At 41.2% G+C, this 23,542-nt stretch overlaps 1 protein-coding gene across 4 annotated transcripts in view; it reads right to left on the bottom strand.

The window, feature by feature from the left end:
* The window catches only part of LOC138683478 (arrestin domain-containing protein 3-like), a 43,274-nt gene that overhangs the window by 7,833 nt on the left and 11,899 nt on the right, over positions 1-23,542 (bottom strand). The window contains exons 5-9 of one of the 4 annotated variants that reach the window (XR_011322998.1): positions 23,285-23,541; positions 22,105-22,267; positions 18,781-18,935; positions 18,423-18,525; positions 13,275-17,000 (exon numbers count right to left, since the gene is read on the bottom strand). Coding sequence is in view for 3 of the 4 variants with exons in the window: in XM_069775345.1 (XP_069631446.1) it covers positions 16,944-17,000; positions 18,781-18,935; positions 22,105-22,267; positions 23,285-23,541 (632 nt within the window). In the remaining variant the exon portion in view is untranslated. Of the gene's footprint in view, positions 1-13,274; positions 17,001-17,773; positions 18,526-18,780; positions 18,936-22,104; positions 22,268-23,284; position 23,542 lie in introns of those variants that run through there. The other 3 variants (XM_069775345.1, XM_069775347.1, XM_069775344.1) reach the window with 3 other exon arrangements.

The following is a 23,542-nucleotide window of genomic DNA, read 5'->3' as shown; positions in this document are numbered from 1 at the left end:
TGAGCAGAGACACCTTGAATGGAACAAGGAGACCGAACGAGCCTTTGAGCTACTGAAAAACGCTTTGATGTCGGCCCCAGCCTTAGGACTCCCAGATGCGAGTAAGCCATTTCTTCTTTACTCCCACGAGAAGCAGGGCATTGCCCTGGGAATATTAGCACAAAACCTGGGTCCATATCGACGGGCAGTTGCCTACCTCTCTAAGCAGTTAGACACGACTGCAAAAGGTTGGCCTGGATGCCTGCGGGCGGTTGCGGCCGTGATACTGAATATACAGGAAGCCCGAAAGTTTACTCTGGGCCAGAAAATGACTGTTCTGGTGTCTCACACAGTATCAGCAGTACTGGAAGCAAAAGGTGGACACTGGCTCTCTCCACAAAGATTCCTGAGATATCAAGCTATATTGGTAGAGCAGGATGACGTGGAGATTGTAGTCACTAACATTGTCAACCCAGCTTCTTTTCTCAGCGGGAACACAGGAGAACCGGTACATCACGACTGTTTGGAAACCATCGAAGCAACATACGCAAGCCGCCCAGACCTGAAAGACAGCCCCATGGAAAACGGGGAAACTTGGTTCACAGACGGAAGCAGTTACATCCTAAATGGTAATCGACATGCAGGATATGCCATCACCACCAGTCAAGAGGTAATAGAATCAGGGGCTTTGCCCATGAATACCTCCGCACCGAAGGCAGAAATAATTGCTCTAACCTGCGCCCTGGAATTGGCCCAGGGCAAAGTTGTGAACATTTATACAGACTCAAAATATGCCTTTGGAGTTGTACACGCACATGGAGCAATTTGGAAGGAGAGAGGACTAGTGAGTTCTCAAGGGAAAAATATCAAACACGCAGAAGAAATTCTGAAGTTACTGGAAGCTGTCCAGCTCCCTAAGAAAGTAGCAATTATGCATATTAAGGCACACCAGAAAGTGAGCTCAGATTTGGAAAAAGGGAATGAGCTGGCGGACAGAGAGGCAAAACAAGTGGCCAGAACAAAGGTAAAAATAGAAGGGGTCTTAATTCCTGATAGGCAGATTTCCCTAGAAGGTAAGCCAGAATACACTAAGGAAGATCAAAAGCTCATTACAGATTTAGAAGGGTCATATAATGAAGAGGGGTGGGCTCATACCCCAGAGGGAAAACTAATTGTTCCCTCTTGCTTATTATGGCATTTGATACGGGAGGAACATAGGAAAAGACATTGGGGAACAGAGGCTCTGTATAATCATTTGATAAGAGAAATTGTGGCTAGAAATTTATACACCACGGTGAGACAGGTGACACAACAGTGTGATCTTTGCCTCCAGACTAATCCTAAGAATACCCCCAAGCCGGAAATGGGCCAGATTGGAAAAGGCAATGGGCCTGGACAACAATGGCAAATTGATTCTACAGAACTTCCAAGAAAAGGGGGGTATCGATATTTATTGGTATTAACTGATACCTTTTCAGGTTGGCCAGAAGCATTCCCAACAAGAACGGCTAAAGCTCGGGAGGTAACTAAAATACTGGTACAAGAGATAATACCACGTTTTGGGGTTCCAGCAACCATATCCTCTGACAGAGGACCACATTTTGTCTCAAAAATAGTACAACAAATTAGCCGCCACTTGGGTATAGATTGGTAGCTTCATACTCCATATCACCCCCAGTCGAGTGGTCAAGTGGAAAAAATGAACCACTTAATCAAACAGCAAATTGTGAAATTAGGACAAGAAGCAAATCTGACATGGCCTCAGTCTCTCCCTTTAGCCCTTCTGCGTATACGAACAAGACCAAGGGCGAAAGAAGGACTGAGCCCCTTTGAAATCCTGTATGGACAACCCTATGGGATACAGAAAGGGGTATCTGTACAAGTGGGGGATGAAATGATGACTTCTTACATGGTGGCATTAGGTAAGCAACTTAATAAAATCAGGAAGCATGTGGTAGGGACTCGAGGGAGAGGTTTGGATGGGCCTGTACATAATATACAACCAGGAGATTATGTGTATATAAAGTCTCTTACAGAAAAACTCTGGAGCCGCAGTGGGAAGGACCATTTCAAGTATTACTTACCTCCTTCACCACGATTAAGATCAAGGAACAGAGCACCTGGATCCATCACACTAGGGTGAAGAAGGCACCCAAAGGACAATGGACTTCACAAGAAAAAGGACCTTTGAAGCTCAAATTTGTGAGACATTGATTGTCATGCTCCTGAGTTGGACTTTGTCCAAGGGGCAGGCTTGGGATCGAAATACTTATTGAAATATGACAGAGAGTATCTCAAAAGTACTAAATTTATCAGATTGTTGGGTATGTAATCCCCTTCCTCGGGGGAACATGGAACTCCCCTTTTTAGGAATCCCGACCACAAATTGGACATCTCTTATTAAAGACGGGCCAGACAGGAATGGATCATGCCTTCATGGAAAGGGAAATACCCAGCGGGGACCCAACTTTTGATCTGGAGTTGCCCGACCCTAAAGAGGTCTTAATCACTGGCCGTTGCTTAAATATTACTGATACTATTTGGGGAGACATGGATAATTGTAGCCTTGCGGAAAATCTGGGAACTTTTGATAAAGGAAAATTAGAACGTCTTGGACTGAACTTAAGTATCAGTTTCTATTATATCCGGAAACCAAAGGGGGGGCCAGGAAAGAAGGGGCGAGAACAAGACAGAAGGGAGACGCATCTCGGTCCAAGATGCAACATAGGGCCCGGATACTGGTGGCTCTGTGGGGATGGCAGGGCCAGAAAGAGTTTACCCCAGAACTGGAAGGGACACTGTGTTCGGGGGTACCTTGCACCTCAGACCAGTATATTCGAGGGAGCTTCGCCTCCCCGAGGGTTTTTGAGAACACCTTGGCTCCGTGTAAAACGGACTGAAAACCCACTAGTTATTCGAGGTACTGGGTACCATAGTTTTGTCCGATGGTTAATCCCCTCTTTAAGGGTAAGCGAGTTGGAGAAAGCTATCGTGAATATATCTGCTACATTAGAGATTATAGAAAGTGCTACAATTGATGCAATTCGAGGGCTGCAACTGGAAATACAATCCCTAAGTAAAGTAGTACTCCAAAATAGAATGGGATTGGACATGCTTTTAGCAAAAGAAGGGGGCTTATGTGTAGTTATAAACCAAACTTGCTGTACCTATATCAATCAAAACCAACGCATTGAAACAGATCTTGAGGAGATATGGGAAAGTGTTGCAGAGGATCCACAGGAGACATCACACACAGACCAATGTGATCAAGTGAAGTCCATTTACTACCACATTTGACACAGTTATGTACCTTATGCGCTTGTGCACGCGCCTTATACAATACTCTAATTGGTACAATACCCCGTTTCACGCGACACTCTCTTATCCTCTATTGGCTGTGCAAGCTTCTTCACGAGGTGTCCAGCAGTTACTTATCTCATTCTTCGGCATCCAGGAGTTGTTTGTCAGGCTCTTCTTATCTTCCTTTTTCCCAGCGTACAAGGACACAGCGTCCTTGTCTGCTCCAGCACTTTGTAAACTTATGCTTCGTTCCCACCTAACGGCTGGATTGCTCACATGCCCTCGCCCAGCCAAGAAATCCTCAACAGGAAAGGACTAAAATACTACATGAAGTTTCCCAAGATGACACTTCTTGGGGCTTGACAGGCATATTAGAAAAACTAACCTCCTGGTTGCCAAATTTGACATGGTTAAAGCAATTGTTTGTCACTATAATAATCATCATTCTCTTGTCTGTGGTCCTTTGCATAGTGGTTCGATGTGGCCTTTTGTGCTGTAAGAGTACAGGAGACTCTTACAGTGAATGGAAAAAGAATCAGTTACGACGAAAACTCAAGACCAACAAATACTTTGAGAGGATGCTAGATAGGGAAACAATGTATTAGAAGTACTAGGATTAAATATAGTAAAAGAATTTACTATTTTCTAGAAAAGGGGGGACTGAGACAAGGGGAGTCAAAAGAATCTCAGTAGACATAACAAAGGGGGGTGAAAGATGATGTTTAGTGCTTACATTGTTGAAATTAGCTGAGGTAGAGACAGTCCTTGATAAGAAGAGCTGGTCCCAAGTACTCTCTCCATGAGCGCTGCCTGGTTGGACCACTTCTCCTTCACCCAGTCCAGACCTGGGGGAGAAGGGCTGCAGCCGTGCCTCCATAATAATTCCTCCATTAACACCATCCTGCCGACTACGCCCATTTAAAATGTTACGAATGCACGACTAACCAAATCCAACAGGTGTTAAAACTCAGTTTTATTCTTCAGCAAAAGTTAGTTAGAAGTCCAGTAACATTTTATAAAACCACAGGCTCAATGATGTAAAGAGAATTAATACTGCACGGGCGACTTAAGAATCCCCAAGATTTAAAGTGATGGCTCAAAATGTGCGTATCACTCGCCTAAAAGCTGAGGGCTCTCTCCCTCGAGGAGTTACCTCAGGCAGTGCCCTGCCCCGACCCAAGGGGGAGTCCCCAACTGCAGACCCGCTGCTCTGAGTACTGATTCCCGCACGTCCTCCGGCCGGACCCCGTTTATACCCCTGTCGAATCTGACCTGTGGTCATTTAATCCTATTGGCTAGGAAGGTCACCTCGGTGTACCTGTCACATCTCGATTGGCCAGTTCAAACTTCAACCTGCGGCCTCTAGGGTTTCCTTCCCCTTCTCCCTTCCTGGAGAAGTTTTGTTCCCTGCTAGCAGGATGGGGTGGGGGGAGTGTACTGCCACAGCCACGTATACACTTCCCCCATGCTGTTGTTGCTGGCTCAGGAAGACATTCACGCTTTTTTTGATTAACTCAGGGAAGGTCCTTTACACAACCAGCTGATCCACTCAACTGATAAGAGAGCCAGCTGATCCATTTATCCAAAAGAACGGCCACCCGCCAGTACCCTTTTTAAATTCAGATTTCTTTACAACAGTGTCATGGTTTAAGCCCAGCCGGTAACAAAGCACCACGAAGCTGCTCGCTCGCTCACTCCCCCCTCCCCCCCCCTCCGGCGAGATGAGGACAAAATATAAAGAAAAGCTCGTGGGTCGAGACAAGGACAGGGAGGATTCACTCACCACTTATGGTCACGGGCAAAAGACAGGCTCAACTTGGGGAAGAAACAAAATCAATTTAATTTACTACCAATCAAGACAAGGATATTAGGAAGTAAAACTAAACCTTAGAACACCTTCCCCCCACCCCTCCCTCCTTCCTGGCTCAACCCCACTCCCGGTTCTCTCTACCTCCTCCCCCCAGCCGTGCAGGGGGACAGGGAATGGGGGTTGGGGTCGGTTCACCACACATTGTCTCTGCTGCTCCTTCCTCCTCATGGAGAGGACTCCTCACTTGTCCCCTGCTCCAGCATGGGGTCCCTCCCACAAGAGACAGTCCTTCACAACCTTCTCCAACGTGGGTCCTTCCCACAGGCTGCAGTCCTTCATGAACTTCTCTGGCATGGGTCCTTTCCGCGGGCCGATATTCAGTCATAGAAAGCTCCAGCGCGGGCTTTCCCATGGAGTCACGGCCATCTTTGGGGGCATCCAACTGCTCCAGCGTGGGGTCCTCCACGGGCTGCAAGTGGGCATCTGCTCCATCATTCAACTCCATGGGCTGCAAGGGCATCACCTCCTCCCCCTCCTTCTTCACTGACCTTCGCATCTGCATAGGTGTTTTTCTCGCATTCCAATCTCCTCCCCCACTGTAGGTTCCCGTCCTTAAATCTGTTCTCCCAGAGGCGCTACCACTGTCGCTGATTGGGTCAGCCTTGGCCAGAGGCAGGTCCGATTTGGAGCCGGGGAAGCTTCTAGCAGTTTCTCACAGGACCCACCCCTGCAGTCCCTCCCCTGCTACCAAAAACCTCACCACACAAACCCAAAACAAACAGTTATGTTCACTCCCTTTATTCTTCCCTGAGCTTCATGAGCACATTGCTTGTGTCCATCTCCTCTGAGCCTTCTTCCATTGTAGGGGTTTGTTGATCAGTCAGAAGATGACAAAGGAATGAATGTACTTTAAAATTACTTTATAATTGGATATTGTAAACAAAAAGTATCAGCATATGTAGGATGATATAACCTTTCATTAGAAAAGGGTTTCCATATGTTAGCTACATATAAATGATGTTTATAAACTATTTAAAGCTTTTATTAGTAATTTTGTGGGGATAAGGGGTAATTGTAAGACATTGGTAAGACATCTCACAGGTAAAGCAAGGATATAAGTTTACTGCACAGTACTCTGATATTTATCTGCTATGTGTATGCTTTTAATCTATGATAAAATTGCCCCCAGAAGATAAGTTAATTTGCATTCATTATGAGATTCATTATGATTACTTCAGGGTAAAGCTGTGGAAATATCATAAAATAGTCGCCATACTGCAACTGCCTATTTACTAGGTCATGCCATGAATAAAAGTAAGTTTTATACTAGAAATCCCCACAAGTCTTCTATCTAATCATTACTTCTGGCATTTTTTTTAATAAAAACATTGTTTTGGGGAGAAAATGGATAATGGCTTCACAAGTGCATTCTGGGAAGGCATTTAAGGTAAAGAAGGTAGATGAAAGGGTTTTTTTGGAGGAAATCAAGCTTTATATTTGGCATTGTTGGTGGTATAGGATATAAAAAGAAATACAAGCACTAAAAGTAGGATGTTTTGGAGCATTAAAGTTTGAATAAGATATAAAAAAGGGAAGACAGTTGTACTGGGTCTGGCTGGGATGTAGTTAACTGCCTTCATAAAAGCCTGTATGATGCTGTGCTTTGCATTTGTGGCTAAAACAGTGTTGATAACACACCAGTCTTTTGGCTACTGCTGAACAGTGCTCACACAGTGTCAAGGCTTTCTCTCTTCCCCCGCCCTCCCCTAAAAGACTTGCTTTGGCAAGTCTTTGGCTAGGCTAGGGGTGGGCCAGAGGTTAGTAGGGGGCATAGCCAGGACAGCTGACCCAAACTGACCAAAGGGATATTCCATGCCATATGATGTTGCACCCAGCAATAAAAGCTCAGGGAAAGGAGGAGGAAGGGGGGATGTTCATGGTTATGGTGTTTGTCTTCCTAAGCAACAACTACACGTGCTGAGGCCCTGCTTCCCAGGAAGTGGCTGGACATCTGCCTGCTGATGGGAAGTAGGGAATTAATTCTTATTTTTGCTTTCCTTGCACAGGCAGCTTTTGCTTTCCTTATTAAATTGTCATTATCTCGATCCACGAGTCTTTTTGCCTACCTTCTACTTTCATCCCCTGGGAGAGGGGAGTGAGCGAGAGGCAGGGTAGGTGTTTGGATGCTGGCTGGGGTCAACCCACCACAACTGTGAAGGGACTAAGAGAAGATTATTACCTTCTTTGAATTACTTTGAATTACAAAGGAAAAAATAGGGAAAAATTAGAAAGTAGAAAACCAAACACAGTGATGTGATTTGAAAGTTCATTTAAATTATATTGGTTTACTTCTGCATTGACCAGGTATTGCTTTCTTCATTTGCTTTCTTTGAGATGATAGCCTTATGTGGTACAACCAATGAATCACTGTATTGCTTTAGAGGTGTGCAAGTCGGTCACGATATATATAGTGTCTGATGGATTACAAAGAAAGGGCAGCAGTAAAATTTTCTTTCCTGTCTTAAGCTGTTAAGACTGGTAAGAAGACCATTTACTTTAATTTATGGGTGATAATTAAATAGCTCTAAAACACTGATGCAAATTTCTCTTTGTTTATACCACATATTTAATACTGAAATAATTTTGGAAATCACAGCTGGACTTTCATAGAATCATTTAGGTTGGAAAAGACCCTTAAGATTGAGTCCAACTGTTAACCTAACACTGCCAAGTCCACCACTAAACCATGTCCCTAAGCACCACGTCTACACATCTGTTCCAATGTTTGACAACTCTCTTGGTAAAGAAATTTTCCCTAATATCCAGTCTAAACCTCCCCTGGTACAACTTGAGGCCACTTCCTCTCATCCTATCACTTGTTACTTGATAGAAGAGACCAACACCCACCTCACTACAACCTCCTTTCAGATAGTCATAGAGAGCGTCAAGGTCTCCCCTCAGCCTCCTTTTCTCCAGACTAAACAACCCCAGTTCCCTCAGCTGCTCCTCATAAGACTTGCGCTCCAGGCCCTTCACCAACTTGGTTGCCCTTCTCTGGACACGCTCCAGCAACTCAATGTCTTTCCTGTAGTGAGGGGCCCAAAACTGAACACAGTACTCGAGGTGCAGTCTCACCAGTGCCGAGTACAGGGGGACGATCACTTCCCTAGTCCTGCTGGCCACACTATTCCTGATACAAGCCAGGATGTCATTGGCCTTCTTGGCCACCTGAGCACACTGCTGGCTCATATTCAGCTGGCTGTCAACCAACACCCCCAGGTCCTTTTCTGCTGGGCAGCTTTCCAGCCACTCTTCCCCAAGCCTGTAGCATTGCATGGGGTTGTTGTGACCCAAGTGCAGGACCCGGCACTTGGCCTTGTTGAACCTCATACAATTGGCCTTGGCCCATCGATCCAGCCTGTCCAGATCCCTCTGTAGAGCCTTTCTACCCTCGAGCAGATCAACCCTCCCTCCCAACTTGGTGTCATCTGCAAACTTGCTGAGGGTGCACTCGATCCCCTCATCCAGATCACAGATAAAGATATTAAAGAGAACTGGCCCCCATACTGAGCCCTGGGGAACACCACTTGTGACCGGACACCAACTGGATTTAACTCCATTCACCACAACTCTTTGGGCCTGGCCATCCAGCCAGTTTTTTATCTAGCAAAGAGTATGCCCATCCAAGCCATGAGCAGCCAGTTTCTCCAGGAGAATGCTGTGGGAAACAGTGTCAAAGGCTTTACTAAAGTCTAGACAGACAACATCCACAGCCTTCCCCTCATCCACTAAGCGGGTCACCTTGTCATAGAAGATCAGCTTAGTCAAACAGGACCTGCCTTTCATAAACCCATGCTGACTGGGCTGGATCACCTGTACATACCACTCAAGATGATCTGATCCATAATCTTCCCCAGCACACTTTAATATGTCATGGTGATTTATTTTCTGAACTTAGCAATGCTAACCAGTAAAAATGGACTGGTTAACCCCACAGACTTCAACTGATTTAGAATTGGCCCCAAAACTAGGGTGTAAATAATAAAAATTTAATTTATTAATCAGAAATCATTACCCAGTAAATGGTCTATATCTTCTACAGAGCTAAATGAACCATGGAAAAATTTATTATATTCTGTTTAACTGATGGACAAGCATGACAAACTTGCCTTGAATATTAATATGACCATCTCTAGTGGGAAGTTTAATTTGGATTCTAGGCAGTTTGATGAAACTAAGGCATTGTTTATATTTAGATAACTGCATGAATTTTCAGATAAAACTAAAAAAACATTAGGTTTTGTAGTGATCTTCCATCCTCCTATGTTTCCCCATTGTATTCAGTTGAAAGCAAGTGTCATATCTCTTTTGAGAAAGATTGAATGACACCCCACTCTTAAAATCATTTTAGACGTAACATTTATTAAATCAATGAACAGCTAACAGGTTCTGATTTCCCCCATTCCCAACATTTGTTGAAGAGTGGGCAAGTCAAAGGCATACTTTAGACTAGCCTGATGAAGAGAAACAAGAGAAGAACCATCTTTCATTTCATAATTCCCTCCATTGTCCTTAGTGGGAGCCCATACAGGGATTTCATGGTAGACCTCAGTCCTGTCATACGTGGTGATTCACTATCTTAAATTTTTGTTTTTCTTGTATAAGGGGATCAGACTCTATTGCTGAAGAGACAGAGACTTAATGCTTAATACCTGGTTTTGCACTTCAATATTAGTTCCTGGATGTGGGTTTGAGGTTTGTTTGGTTTTCTGTGATTGTATATTCCTACACCCTTAAAAATGCATGCTCTCACCTTCAATGTTGTAAGTTATTGTCTTTCATCCAAATATGACAAACATTTATAGCAATGTGCCTGAAACCAACTCAGAATACAGCATCCTTCTAAATTCTGAATCTTCCCTGTTATGAACTGGTACACTGTTCAACTTGTATGTCACAGCATCATCTGGCCTCTACTCTTGTTGAGGATTTCTTGGCTGGGCAAAGGAATGTGAGCAATCCAGCCGTTAGGTGGGAACAAAGCATAAGTTTACAAAACGCTGGAGCAGACAAGGACGCTGTGTCCTTGTATGCTGGGAAAAAGGAAGATAAGAAGAGCCTGACAAACAACTCCTGGATGCTGAAGAATGAGATAAGTGACTGCTGGACACCTCGTGAAGAAGCTTGCTCAGCCAATAGAGAATAAGATAGTGCCGCGTGAAACGGGGTATTGTACCAATTAGAGTATTGTATAGGGCGCGTGCACAAGCGCATAAGGTATATAACTGTATCAAACGTTGTAGTAAATGGACTTCACTTGATCACATTGGTCTGTGTGTGATGTCCCTCCGCAACATACTCTGAAGCTACCACTAGGTCAGGAGATATGGAGATGCAGCTCTAAAAATAGCAGGCTGTAGCTGATAAGGAGTGAATGATTACTTAGAGAACAAATAGTTTACTTTTTTCCCCTATTTCAAGGATATCACCTGGAGGGCAGGTGAAACATGCCTGATGACATGTCTTTGTATGTTGCTTTCGTTAGAAAAAATATAAAATCCTAATTATCCATCATGCAAGTACAAGTCCTTGGCACCTCCTAAAGTTCTGAGAATCTCTGAAGATTCTGCTCAAAATCCATGGAACATGGGAAGTCTGCAACTGGACTCTTTGAGTCAGGCTGGACTCTCCAGCCAAATCAATATTCCTAGGAGCAGCCATCCTCTTGTAACACCAGCCTACTGAAAATTTATGTTGGACGCTTGACTCTTTGCAGAGTTGCATATAGCCATATAGTCCGATTCACAGGATTCAGTTCAAATCAGCAGCATTCACATTAGCAAAGAAGTTTTCCTGTAGAAAGTTCATTACTGGACAAACACCCAGCTTACTCTATTTGTTCTGAAGACTGTTCTTTGATTCTGTACCTGAACTTTCGTGAGTGTTGCTGTGCTGTGAAAAACTAATGTAGTTGTAGTTTATGGCGATTTACTGGTTGATTTTTCTAAAACATGAAAGGCTTCAATTTAAAAAGGGATTAAGCAGCGCTATTTTAGCTAGATAATTGAAAAAAAATTATCAATTTTGCAATATTGCCTAATATCTCTCAGATAGTGGAGTTTTATAATTAATCACCCTTTTGTATATTTTTATGGACAGCTGATGTAGAAGAACCATTAGTTTTATAGCCTGGTGTAGCACAGATTTGTATGCATGCACAGGTATTTTAATATTCAGAAATATGAAACATTTTCCTTTTTTTAAAAGAAAAACTCAAATCTTAAAGAATAAAACTTGGCATTTTCCAATTTTTTATTAATGCTAACAATAAACCTAAAGGTAAAAAAATCATAAGCAGTGGTTCTGGTCTAAAATCGTGATTTCAAGAAAATGTTGCACAAAAATGCTTGAAGTGTATGTCCCTTAAATGACACTGATGACAATTTTAATTCTAACATTGCCACCTAGCATTAGAAACTTTAGTTATTAAAAAGGGCTGTGCTGTTATTAGAAAAAAAAATATTCTAATCATTGTCACTCAGCTATAAAGGAGTTCTGAGTATATGATTATAATGAGAGACAACCTTATTTTTTATGTTTCCTATTAGTTTCAACCAGAACTCAGGCACAAATGATTAACAGTGTTATTAATGGGCAAAAAAACTAAAAGATCTTTCTGGATTCTCCATAGTTGGCAGTTACAAATTCAAAATTAAATCAAAATGCTTTATTTCACACAAGCATTCACACATTCAGGAAGTCTACTGTTTGCATTATACAAGGAGTTAGATCAAATGTTTGAGCTGTCTATGTTAGTAGCATACACCATAAAACCTACTGTAACAGTACCATGAGAGTTTAGTGGTCTTCAGTACCTTTAACACCAACAGACAGGAACACCATGTATTGGACTCCCGAGTCCCTGGCTGCTAGCCTAGTGAACCTTGCCTTAGGTCAAATGACATTTTCATACCAAACAATGATAACAGTCCATTCTGTCAGAGGTTCAGCTGTGTGCAGTATGCAGAAACAAGATGCTATAGCAGTGCTTTATTTCTGGAATGTTGAAGAGCTGTATTAATATCTTGCAAAGCTCTACTGCCCAAAACACAAATAGCAGATAGTGTTTTTCAACATCTGGTAACATTAGACTTCCAAGGAAACAGCAAGACACACCTTATTGACCCCAGTTCAACAAACCAACATTCAGATCCCAACTGCAAACCACTGAGTTATCTGGCTTTTAAAGTAATTCCCCTTCTCCAATTTCCTCCCACCCCTACCAAAATGTGCAATCCCTGCCCCCACCATATGTACTGGAAAATACTAGACAACTTGAACAGAGATCACTAGTTACAATAATTTTTAAACAGTGTCCTGGAAAGACATTCATAGCCTGCAAGTTATTGGTATTTTCTAAATTTAGGAGATTGCATTGTAGCTTCCCATCTGGAACCTAGTCCCAAGAAATCATTGATATAAACAAGAAAAAGGAACTGAAGGTGCTGAAACATAGCTCTTGTGCGAATCAGTGGTGTAGCTCCAGAAATAGTTTTTTCCCTATGTAGTTGATACATAGCATATGTATTTCTATAGTAATTTGATCCTTATGGCTATTATTTTATACAAAGACACATATTAAATGTTTAAGTCACAAACAATCTTATGGCTTACAGTTAAAGCATTTAAAAAAAAAAGTTTATTTTCCACAAGGAAGAACAATAGGAAAAATTAAATTTTTTTCCACATAGTTTTCTTAAAACAGAGTCCATAAGGACATATTCAGCACCAAATCAAAACAAAATTATATACATATACACACAAACAGCCATAGAATATAATCTATAAAGCAAACATTTAATATTGCACTTTGTTTCTCTAATGCTTGGATTTTACTTTTTTTCCCCCAAATTCAGAACAAGATTCTATATCAAATATTGGGCTACAACTATGAACCTGTAATGCCTCTGAACAACTAACAAAAAAGTTTAAATAGGAAGTCTTTATTTGATAAGGTTTTAGAATATTTCACTCTGATCACAGCCTGTGATGCAATGTCAATTACTACAACATTGGTCAATTCTGCTTCATAGTTTTCCATTATACTGGGATAAGTACTTTAATGCTATGTATATCAGCAATTGTTCCCTAGTCTGTTAAAACAACAAAAAAAAGAAAAACAGTAAAAATTACCAAATGCCCTTTTATTTCAAAAATCTTACCAACTTTTAAAATTTTGTCTGGTTGGAGAGGGTAGAAGGAAGGGACATTCACAAAATTGGCCATCATAAGACATCACCCAATTTCCAATTCTTGCTTATCAAAGCCCAAACCTTTGAACTGAATCACTTAAAACATGACTCTCATTGTAATCACCCTGTCATCATTTTTGAAACATGAAATATCTTTCATGTTCTCATAAAGGCCACTTATGAAAAGCCTATTTTGTCATATTTATGAAGCCTTAAAAATAAGGCAGAACTTTGTAAGAATGAGCACAATGCAGAAACACCAGCTTTCTCTCTCCCCCTCTCTTCTGAGCACAAAACCCCCCTCTCCTGGAAGCACAAAAGCAGTTCATCCCCTTTAAAGGTAAGAGAAGTAGGCGGAGCAAGAGACACCCTTGGCTTAACTGTGAGCTTCTGAGTCTACTCAAAACCAAAAGAGAAGCGTACCAGAGATGGAAAAGCAGACAAATACAAGGGCATTGCCAGGGTGTGCAGAGATGCAGTTAGAAAAGCAAAAGCTCAGCTCAAGTTGAAATTGGCCAGAGATGTCAAAAACTACAAGAAAGGGTTCTTCAGGTACATAAACAACAAGCAGAAACAGAAGGAAAATGTTGTCCCGTTGTTAAACAGGAGAGGTGAATTAGTCGCCAACAATGCTGAAAAGGCAGAGGTTCTCAACACTTTTTTCCCCTCTGTCTTTACCAGCACTGTTGGGCCCTAGGCCTTGGGAACAAAAATTCACGTTGATGCAAACACAGACCCACCATCAGTGAAGGAAGAGTTGGTATGTGAACTATTACAGGAGCTTGACCCCTACAAATCGATGGGCCCTGACAATATCCACCCGAGGGTGTTAAGAGAGCTGGCTGACGTTGTTGCGAGGCCGCTCTCCATAATCTTTGAGAAGTCATGGAGATCAGGGACATCCCAGAAGACTGGAAGGCTAATGTCACCCCCATCTACAAGAAGGGCTTAAAGGAGGATCCAGGAAATTATAGGCCCATCAGTCTTACTTCAGTCCCTGGGAAAGTTATGGAACAAATCCTCCTGGGGACTATCACAAGTCAAATGAAGCACGTGATTGGGAAAAGCCAGCACAGATTCACCAAGGGCAAATTGTGCTTGACAAACTTGATCGCCACCTACAACAAAGTAACCTGCTCAGTTGATGTGGGGCGAGCGGTGGACATTGTCTACCTGGATTTCTCCAACACTTTTGATATGGTTTCCCACAGCCTCTTCCTAGAAAAACTGATGCATTACGGTCTAGACAAGTGGTCCATGTGGTGAGTGGGGAACTGGCTGACAGGCTGCACCCAGAGGGTGGTGGTAAATAGCTCCCTTTCAAGCTTTCAAGCTGGCAACCTGGCACAAGTGGGGTCCCCCAGGGATCAATATTGGGCCCAACGCTGTTTAATACCTTCATAAGTGATCTGGATGATGGGATCAAGCGTACCCTGATGAAGTTTGCCGATGATACCAAACTGAGTAGGGAAGTGAACACTTCAGAAAGGAGAGCCACCCTGCAGGAAGACCTGGATAGGCTGGAAGAGTGGGTTAACAAGAACCTTATGAAGTTCAACAAGGACAAGTGTAAGGTCTTGCACCTGGGAAAACATAATCCAGGAGTGCAGCACAGGCTGGGATCTACCTGGCTGGGGAGCAGCTCTGTGGAAAGGGACCTGGGGGTCCTGATGGACAACAAGCTCAATATGAGCGAACAGCGTGCTGCTGTGGCAAAGAAAGCCAACAGGATGCTGGGTTGCATCAACAAGGGCATCACCAGCAGAGATAAAGTCATTATCCCACTCTACTCAGCACTTGTCAGGCCACACCTGGAATACCGTGTTCAGTTTTGGTCCCTGCTATGCAAAAAAGATGTGGACAGGCTGGAAAGGGTCCAGAGAAGGGCCGCGAAGATGATCAAAGGCCTGGGAAGCCTGCCATATGAGTGAAGGCTGAGAGAACTGGGTTTGTTCAGCCTTGAGAAAAGAAGGCTTAGGGGAGACGTTATCACCATGTTCCAGTATTTAAAGGGTGGCTACAAAGAAGATGGAGACTCCCTTTTTACAAGGGGTCACATGGAAAAGACAAGGGGTAATGAGTACAAGTTCCTCCTAGGGAAATTCCAACTGGACACAAGAGGAAAATTTTTCACAATGAGAACAATCAGCCATTGGAATAATCTCCCCAGGGAAGCGGTGGATTCCCCAACATTGGGCACACTTAAGATTTGGCTGGACAAGGTGCTGGGCCATCTTGTCTAGACCATGCTTTTGCCAAGAAAGGTTGGACCAGATGATCCTTGAGGTCCCTTCCAACCTGGTATTCTATAATTCTATGATACAGTATCTTAAACCCTGAAGATAATACAAAGTGCACAAACTGAGCTGTTGTCATAGTTCAAACTTTTCTTGCAGTCTGAAATATATGTAAAATGAGTCTCCAGTAGAAAGTATAATTTTTGGTGATTAGGTAACTACATATTATTTTAAAAACACAAACACGAACCAACAAACAAACCTTCTCCTTCCCATCCTTACTAGTTGAGATATCTCTCTGCCTATGAACCCTGGACGGTATACGACTATCCCCTTTTAAAGTTCTTTTCACACTTTACTGGTGGCTGCTGGTGCTGCTTTCACTTAGTAAGTTTTGTGCATGTCCCCATTCAGAATCCCCCTCAAAGAACAAAACCAAATCACGAACACAAAACAAAAAGAAATAACTCAACAGTGCAATATAACAAAACAAATAGCATTCTAACAGTTTGGCAAGCGATGAGTTCACCTGAGATTAAGTGATCTTTAAGCAGTCTGTAACAAAAATGTTGCTTTGCAATAATAGCAGAAAGGCAACAAATTATTAAAAGAAATCAAGAAGGTATACAATCTTGATAAAGCCTCTTACTGGTTTCCTTCTGTTATCTCTGCCCCCACCCCCACATATCTGTTGCTTGTCTCCTACAGTTAGCTGCAAAACATACAGCAAGAAGGATTGGCTTAAAGGCATGTGATGTTTGTAAATAAATCCACAATAGGATCCAAGCTGAAGAGATGATATATGATCAGCCTACTAGGACAATTCTGAGCATGTGCATATGCAGGTAAAGTCCAGGCTACATGAAATTTAAAAAAAGTCAGTGCATTTGTCAGTCTTCATCGCCTTTTTTTTTTTTTGTCAAAGCTTTCTTTTGTTCCTTGTTGTGCAGATCACAAACAATTGGGGGGGGTAACAACAGTCCATCATAAATGAGAAAAAGCTGTAGTGACACTGAACTGCATAACATAAGCAATAAGCATGTGCAAATTTTCAAATCATAAGAAGCAGCCATTTCTCTCTTACAACGTGGTTTGAGTGTTTTGAAACACAACTGTACACTAGTAAGGTCGCTCCTAGTATGTGCCACTATTTAAGGGAGGGGGCCTCAGGTTTTCAAGCATGTGGAACAGTCCTATGATGTGCTGCAGGTGTCAAAGTATGATCACAGGTTGTTTTCATTTATTCACTATACAAGCACAGCAATACGATTTCCTTTAAAAGCAAGTCTCCACTATGACACCTTGATCTTCAACACAGCAGGTGTGATTCAAAACCCAAGTCAAGTCAGCTTTTTATGGATTCCTTCAACAAGAGGGGCAAGATGGTCTCTCATCTGTGGGCTGATCTGGGTTTGGATCAATCTAACCAAAAGAAAACAAACAAACAAACAAAAAACCCCCAAAACAAACATAAAAAAACCCCCAAAACAAACCCCCCCAAAACAACAACACCACCAAAAAAAAAAACCCAAAACAAACAAAAAAACCCCCCAAACAACCCAGTGTGTTTTAGAATCAACTGCTAGAAATAAAAATGAAAATTCACAAGTTAGACAACTATAATGATATATGGCACTCCCAGTCCAAAGGTTATTGAAGTAATTGAAAAACTTCCAGTCAGACAAAACTTTGGATAAAAATTAATAGAAATATTAATATTAGATACAGTGGAAGACTTTAAATTACTATCAACCTGTAGTTTAAAGATAAGCATGAACAACCAATATAAAACTTAAAAAATTTCTGCTTTACTAGCACAGAAGTCTTTTGAATTATCTGATATACACAAAAGTTGACATATCACTGGAAACATAATTTAAGAAATATTTGATTTGAGAGAAGCAGAGAAGTTTTGCTTGAAAAGGCAGAAAGTTATCAATAAAAAAAAATCATTCTACTTCTTAATTAAAAGTAGTTAATCCTCAAATATCCTATGGGATGTTTCAAAAAGGTCATGTGTTCTAAACCTTACCTCCTCTTCCTTGCTATAGGAGAAAGGAGGGGTACAGCCTGCTAACTTAGGTCTCAAAAACTGGATGGTAAAAATAGTTTAAGTGTACAGTGCATCTCTTTGATAATGTTGCATCAGTTAACTTCATATAGCCTTTTTTTGTGTTTTTTTTAAAAAAAAAAAAAAAAAAAAAAAAAAAGCTTCTTTCTAAATCTTAAAGTACCTAAAAAGAAAAGGACTCAGGAGTTGTGCTCTAGAGTTAAACTATAGCAGAGTTCTTAGGAAAGTGTCTAGCACATAAAAAACACCCCTCTGCCCGCTCGTTAGCACAGTAGTGTTTCAAGGTTGGGGGGGGGGGATCATGCTACATAATGCTATTTTCCTAAAGCTGGTGAATTCAGGCAAAATTTGGCCAGAGAACACGTTTTTCTCTTTTGTCCTATATCACTTCTTTTTCTTGAAAAACAAACACAAAAAGCTTTGAAATTTGCATCTCATTCATACATTTTTAGATCTGTAAAAGCCAAAAGCGTTGAAGAACTGTATACTTCAGAAAACTTAAGTCAGAAATGAATACCAGTATGTCACTTCTACATGAAGCTTCTGAAAGCCCTACATCCACAGAACTTAAACACACATGCAGGTAAAACAGTTTAGTGGTTGCTATAAAATGTTAGGAAGCAGTAGAGGTGAAAGAGTTGAAACCTTATTTTTTTATTTTTAATACACAAATTAAAAAAAAAAAAAAAAAAATGTTGCTAAAATGGTAAACACCACTTTGAAAATTTCAAGAAAGTATTAGACTAGGGAAGAGTGCTGCCAAGGAAAATTACCTTCCAGGTCTGCAGCTGCAGGAAATAGCATGATAGAGAAGCCAAGGCACCTCACAGAGCACCTTTTAAATTTAAGGTTGCAGAGTTCATGTTAAAAATAAACCTAAAAAAAATAAAAAAAGGGTAACCCATGCTGTAAAACAGGCATGGAAAACTCTTGATGCAATTCATTTGCATCTTACAAACAAACAAAAATCCTCCCCAAAACCAACTTTTTCCATGTTCATCATTTTAATGGTTTCTCCTAATTTTAGGAAGGAGAAACAGCTTCCTAAACTTATTCCAAAAAAAAAAAAAAAAAAAAAAAAATCAGACACAAACAATACATGAATCATCATGTTCTGACAGATATACCTACTTCTGAATATAGGGGCGGAGGCAGAAAACGGAACTCCTGGATGTATGCAAATAATGGTCCTTGAAGGGCTCTCTCAAAATCATCAAAAGCAGCTATAGGTGCAAGGCTGGACTGTCTGTTTTCCTCTGTGACCACTTCTGCATAGCTGGGAGGTGCTGAAGGGAGAAGGTACATGCAGTTCAAACAACAAGTTCTTAAGCATGTCAAAATATATAACATGACAAATATTAAACTTTAATCACTGTAAGATTCACCAGCAGGCAGGTGACTTCTTAAAAAATTGTTAAACAGAAAAAGGGAGACTAGACTATTTCATTTTATTCTAATATTAAGCTTATGTTCAAAAACAGACTGACCACTGGTTTTTGTGGCTTAATTATCCCCTTAAAGTTTAAAGCATACCAAACATAATTTATTTTTGTACAGGTAGGAATGACAGAACATTGCAGTCCTCTGGACTCGAGAAGTCTCCAGGTCTGGGATTTGTATTTAAAAAAAACCCAGGATATTAGATATGTGAAAACAGAAGGAAAGAAATATATAATTCTTTCTTTGGCCATAAGAGACTTGCAATAGAAAAGAATATTATCTTTTCACAAAGCCTTGGCTACTAAGGCTGGTGAGAGACCCCAGAAACTGCTATTATGGGTTGCAATGACTTATAACCAAGGATGCATGCAAAACAGATACAAACATTTGCTTGTAATAGCAGATCAACTGTCTGGCTGGGTGGAAGCCTTCCCGACAAGAAAAGCTGACACAGGGGGAGTAATAAAAGCTTTATTGAAAGACATTATACCTAGATACAGGGTTCTGGAGTCAACTGAGTCGGACAGGGGTGCTCATTTTACAGCAAATATAATCAATCAACTATAGAAATCACTGGGAATAGAGAGAAATTTACATACCCCCTATCACCCACAGTCTTCATGACAGGTAGAAAGGATGAACAGAACATGAAAAGAAAAGATAGCAAAAGTATGTGCACACACTGGTTTAAAACGGCCAGAAGCATTAAACTTAGTCCTATGGGATGTTCAAAACACACTGCAAGAATCCATAGGACTAACACCAGCAGAGAAAAGAAAATTGGATACGCCATTCTCACGTCAAATGAGCGGTGAATAGCCAACCAGCTGACAGATTCCTGAAAATCAGCAAAGAATGAAGTGGGATATTTCACTACTCCTGATACTGTCAATTCTGGTGACTACTACAGCATGGCTAAGTATGAAATTAAAAAGGATGGATACTCCAGAGTGGTGGAAAAGCGATACATTTGAAAAGAAAATAATCCACATAGAGTATGCAGGACCCAGTTTCTCAATTCTTGAAAAGCCTAAAGAAGGGACTCTCATTTTTTGTTGTGAATCAGATAAGGCGTATGATGTAACTGTGACAGAGGTAGTCAGAAAAATTAGATCTTGTTGTCCCAATGATACCAGTTGCTGTTTAACACTTGATTTCAGGTGTTGTGTGGCGGTTAATGATGAAGTTGGCAATGTACAAACTAATGTTATCTTGTGAAAGAATTGACCCAATATCAACTACAGTCCCTCTAACTACCGCAATGAATCCAACCTCGACTCCGCTAATAAGAAAAGCATTGATCCCACAAATATCTGAAATTGGACCATATGCTATCAAACACGTAGGGCAACAAGAAGTGTTATTTAATCCCTCATGGTCACTGAAACAAGTAGAACTGTTGATACAAGTTAATGTTTCTACAATCAAACCAACCTGTTCACTATTCCCAAGTACATCCTATGCAGGATGGTTAGCACGGTTACACGAGCAAACCTTTACCCCCTCGGACAAACAAAAAGATGCAACTGGTATCATAGGGACAGGATTGGGAGTCTTAAATAACATAAACGCTGAAGTACTTGTAAACAAACTGAGCGCAACCACAAGTGACTTAAGCAAATTAGAACACCCATTGCAATCCTCTCTGTTGGCGTTAGGGACTAATCAATGGCTTGTGTCTGATATCCTACCTCAGTGGGAAAAAATTAATGAAAAAGACCACCAGATTATTGTAAATGCACTTGGAACAATCCAAGGCAATGTTTCACTAGCCCTTAGCTGTATCCAAGCTCAACTGTGGACGCAGTCTACAGTAGCAGCAATTATAAGAGAAGGCGAAGAAGGCATTTTACCCACAGAGATTCAAAAGGCAATTTGGGACAATGTAACTAAATTTGAAAGATAATTCCAATCCTGGTGGTATTTAGTCAATTTTACTTATGACCCCATCAACAATAGGGCCACTGCTTTTGTCTTAACAATACATGAGGCTTCGGTGTACACCATATACCCAATCATTGAGTTAGGATTAAATCACAATAGAACTGTACTCTATCCATTAGAAAATAGAGTATGGGCCCAACAGATTGGGAACAAGTGGCAAACTGTTGATATTGGTGCTTGTGTTGCACGAGACCAGTGAGGATTTGTCTGTGAAAGCAACACCATCAAAGCCCAAGACATTTGTCTTGATACTGAACAAAAAGTCTGCCATTTTGAATTACATCCCAATGAAAACCCCAAAACTGTACTTGTGTATATTGGAAAGGGATGTGTTTGTATGAGAACCCTTCATGAATCTCTATTCATAGATGACATTACTGTAGATACAAGTAATCGCTCAAATACAAATATTTGTACCTTTACTGAAATTACGGGATGTGACTTTAATTATTCAGCTCCTGTCACATCCCACCAGTTGCTCCAGTCTAACTATACATTATACCAAGATTTGTTGCCCACTCCCATAGGAACGAATCTAACACTAGTAAAGAAACTATTACAGCATAGCAAATTACAATGAGTATTAAAACATGCAAGGGATGATGGACAGAGTTCTAATCACTGTCCACCATGATGCAGAAGAGATACATCATGTCTTGGAAAGAGTGAAGAAGGATGGAGAACACCACTGGTGGGAAACTCTTTGGGTGGTCACCAACAGCTATAGGAATCTATAATCACACGCTCGACCCAGTGATGATCTTGTTAGCTTTGATTCTATTATGTCTGTTACTTGTAATAATATTGTATATAAGACTATGGGCAGTAGTTAAACACCTTGAAAGACTTCAAGAGTTCTTTTTGACATATTAGCAGGAATGCTTAATAAAAACAAAGGAAGGACACTGTTAGGAAATACTAGTCGTTTAGCTTAAATAAGTAAGCATTAAAGCCTGTGGGCTTTATTACAAAAGGATGTCATTTGACTCTGTTAGCAAGACTGCAATGAATAAAGCAGACAAAAACCAAAACAGACTAGCAAATTGATTGGGATTTGTATTGTCAAGTTACCTTCTGGTCTTTCAGGCAGTGTCAGACCAAGCCAATTCATGTTCATGCTACCCTGGCTGCTCACACTTGATGTTCTGCTACCAAATGGATGTAGAGGAATGGTACCAATGACCAGTGGTAAGTTAAGGAATAAATCCATGGCTCCTGGAATATCAACATATACCTGAAGAAAAATGAAACAAGCGTATGATTAAAATGTGGGGTTTTATCAGCACTTCATAAGTATTAGTCTAAGTTGTCTTTCTATGGAAGTTTCCATGAGGAGCTTGTTTCTAATAGTCTCTTTTAGGGCCCATGCCCCTATGGAGACATGAACTCTTCAAGTTAAGAGAAGAGTCTTAACATGAGGCCTCACATGGAAACACAGTCTACTCATAAAATGCTTGCTTAGTTGATACACAACTGTTAAGAACTTGCATGATTGTCCTGGTTTTGGCTGGGATAGAGTTAATTTTCTTTCTAGTAGCTGGTATTGTGTTATGCTTTGGATTTAGTACGAGAAGAATGTTGATAACACTGATGTTTTCAGTTGTTGCTAAGTAGTGTTTAGACTAAGTCAAGGATTTTTCAGCTTCTCATGCCCAGCCAGCAAGAAGGCTGGAGGGGCACAAGAAGTCGGGAGGGGACACAGTCAGGGCAGCTGACCCAAACTGGCCAAAGGGGTATTCCATACCATGTGACATCATGCCTAGTATATAAACTAGGGGGAGTTGGCCTGGGGGGGATCGCTGCTCGGGAACTAACTGCGCATCGGTCAGCGAGTGGTGAGCAATTGCATTGTGCATTCACTTGTTTTGTATATTCCAATCCTTTTATTATTACTGTTGTCATTTTATTATTGTTATTATTATCATTATTATTTTCTTCCTTTCTGTCCTATTAAACTGTTCTTATCTCAACCCACAAGGTTTTGTGGTTTTTTTTCTTTCCCAATTCTCTCCCCCATCCCACTGGGTGGGGGGGAAGCAAGTGAGCAGCTGCATGGTGCTTAGTTGCTGACTGGGGTTAAACCACAACAACGATTTAAAACTAAATTTACTTACCAGATCTCCTGTGAGGACACTAATACCAGAACACTTATTTCTTTCATAACTAATTATCACAAAACGCTGTGCTAGGAATTTGTATGGAATGTTGGAAGCTACTCATTCTCAAGAGTGAAACAGACCACCCAACATACCATCAATGAATACTCCACATGGATTATACTACAGTCAAGGATTGAAGGGGAAACAGGTGGAATTTTCAACTGTTTGCCATTCCAGGTTTCCGTTTTGCCAGATGACAAGGATTCCCCACGGAGGTTGGCAACAAGCTGTTTGACTTCCTTCATTTTCCCTTTGGCATAGAATGCCTGTGTTTGGTAAATGGTTGCCTTTGGCACCACCATACGGGAAGAGCAATTCTCAATCTCAGCAAAGATCTGAATTGATTCACC

Source organism: Haliaeetus albicilla, chromosome W (genome assembly GCF_947461875.1).
Source record: "Haliaeetus albicilla chromosome W, bHalAlb1.1, whole genome shotgun sequence".
NCBI classification, from domain to species: Eukaryota; Metazoa; Chordata; class Aves; order Accipitriformes; family Accipitridae; genus Haliaeetus; species Haliaeetus albicilla.
The sequence above is the reverse complement of the archived record's forward strand: the minus strand, read 5'-3'. Positions and strand labels throughout refer to the sequence as shown.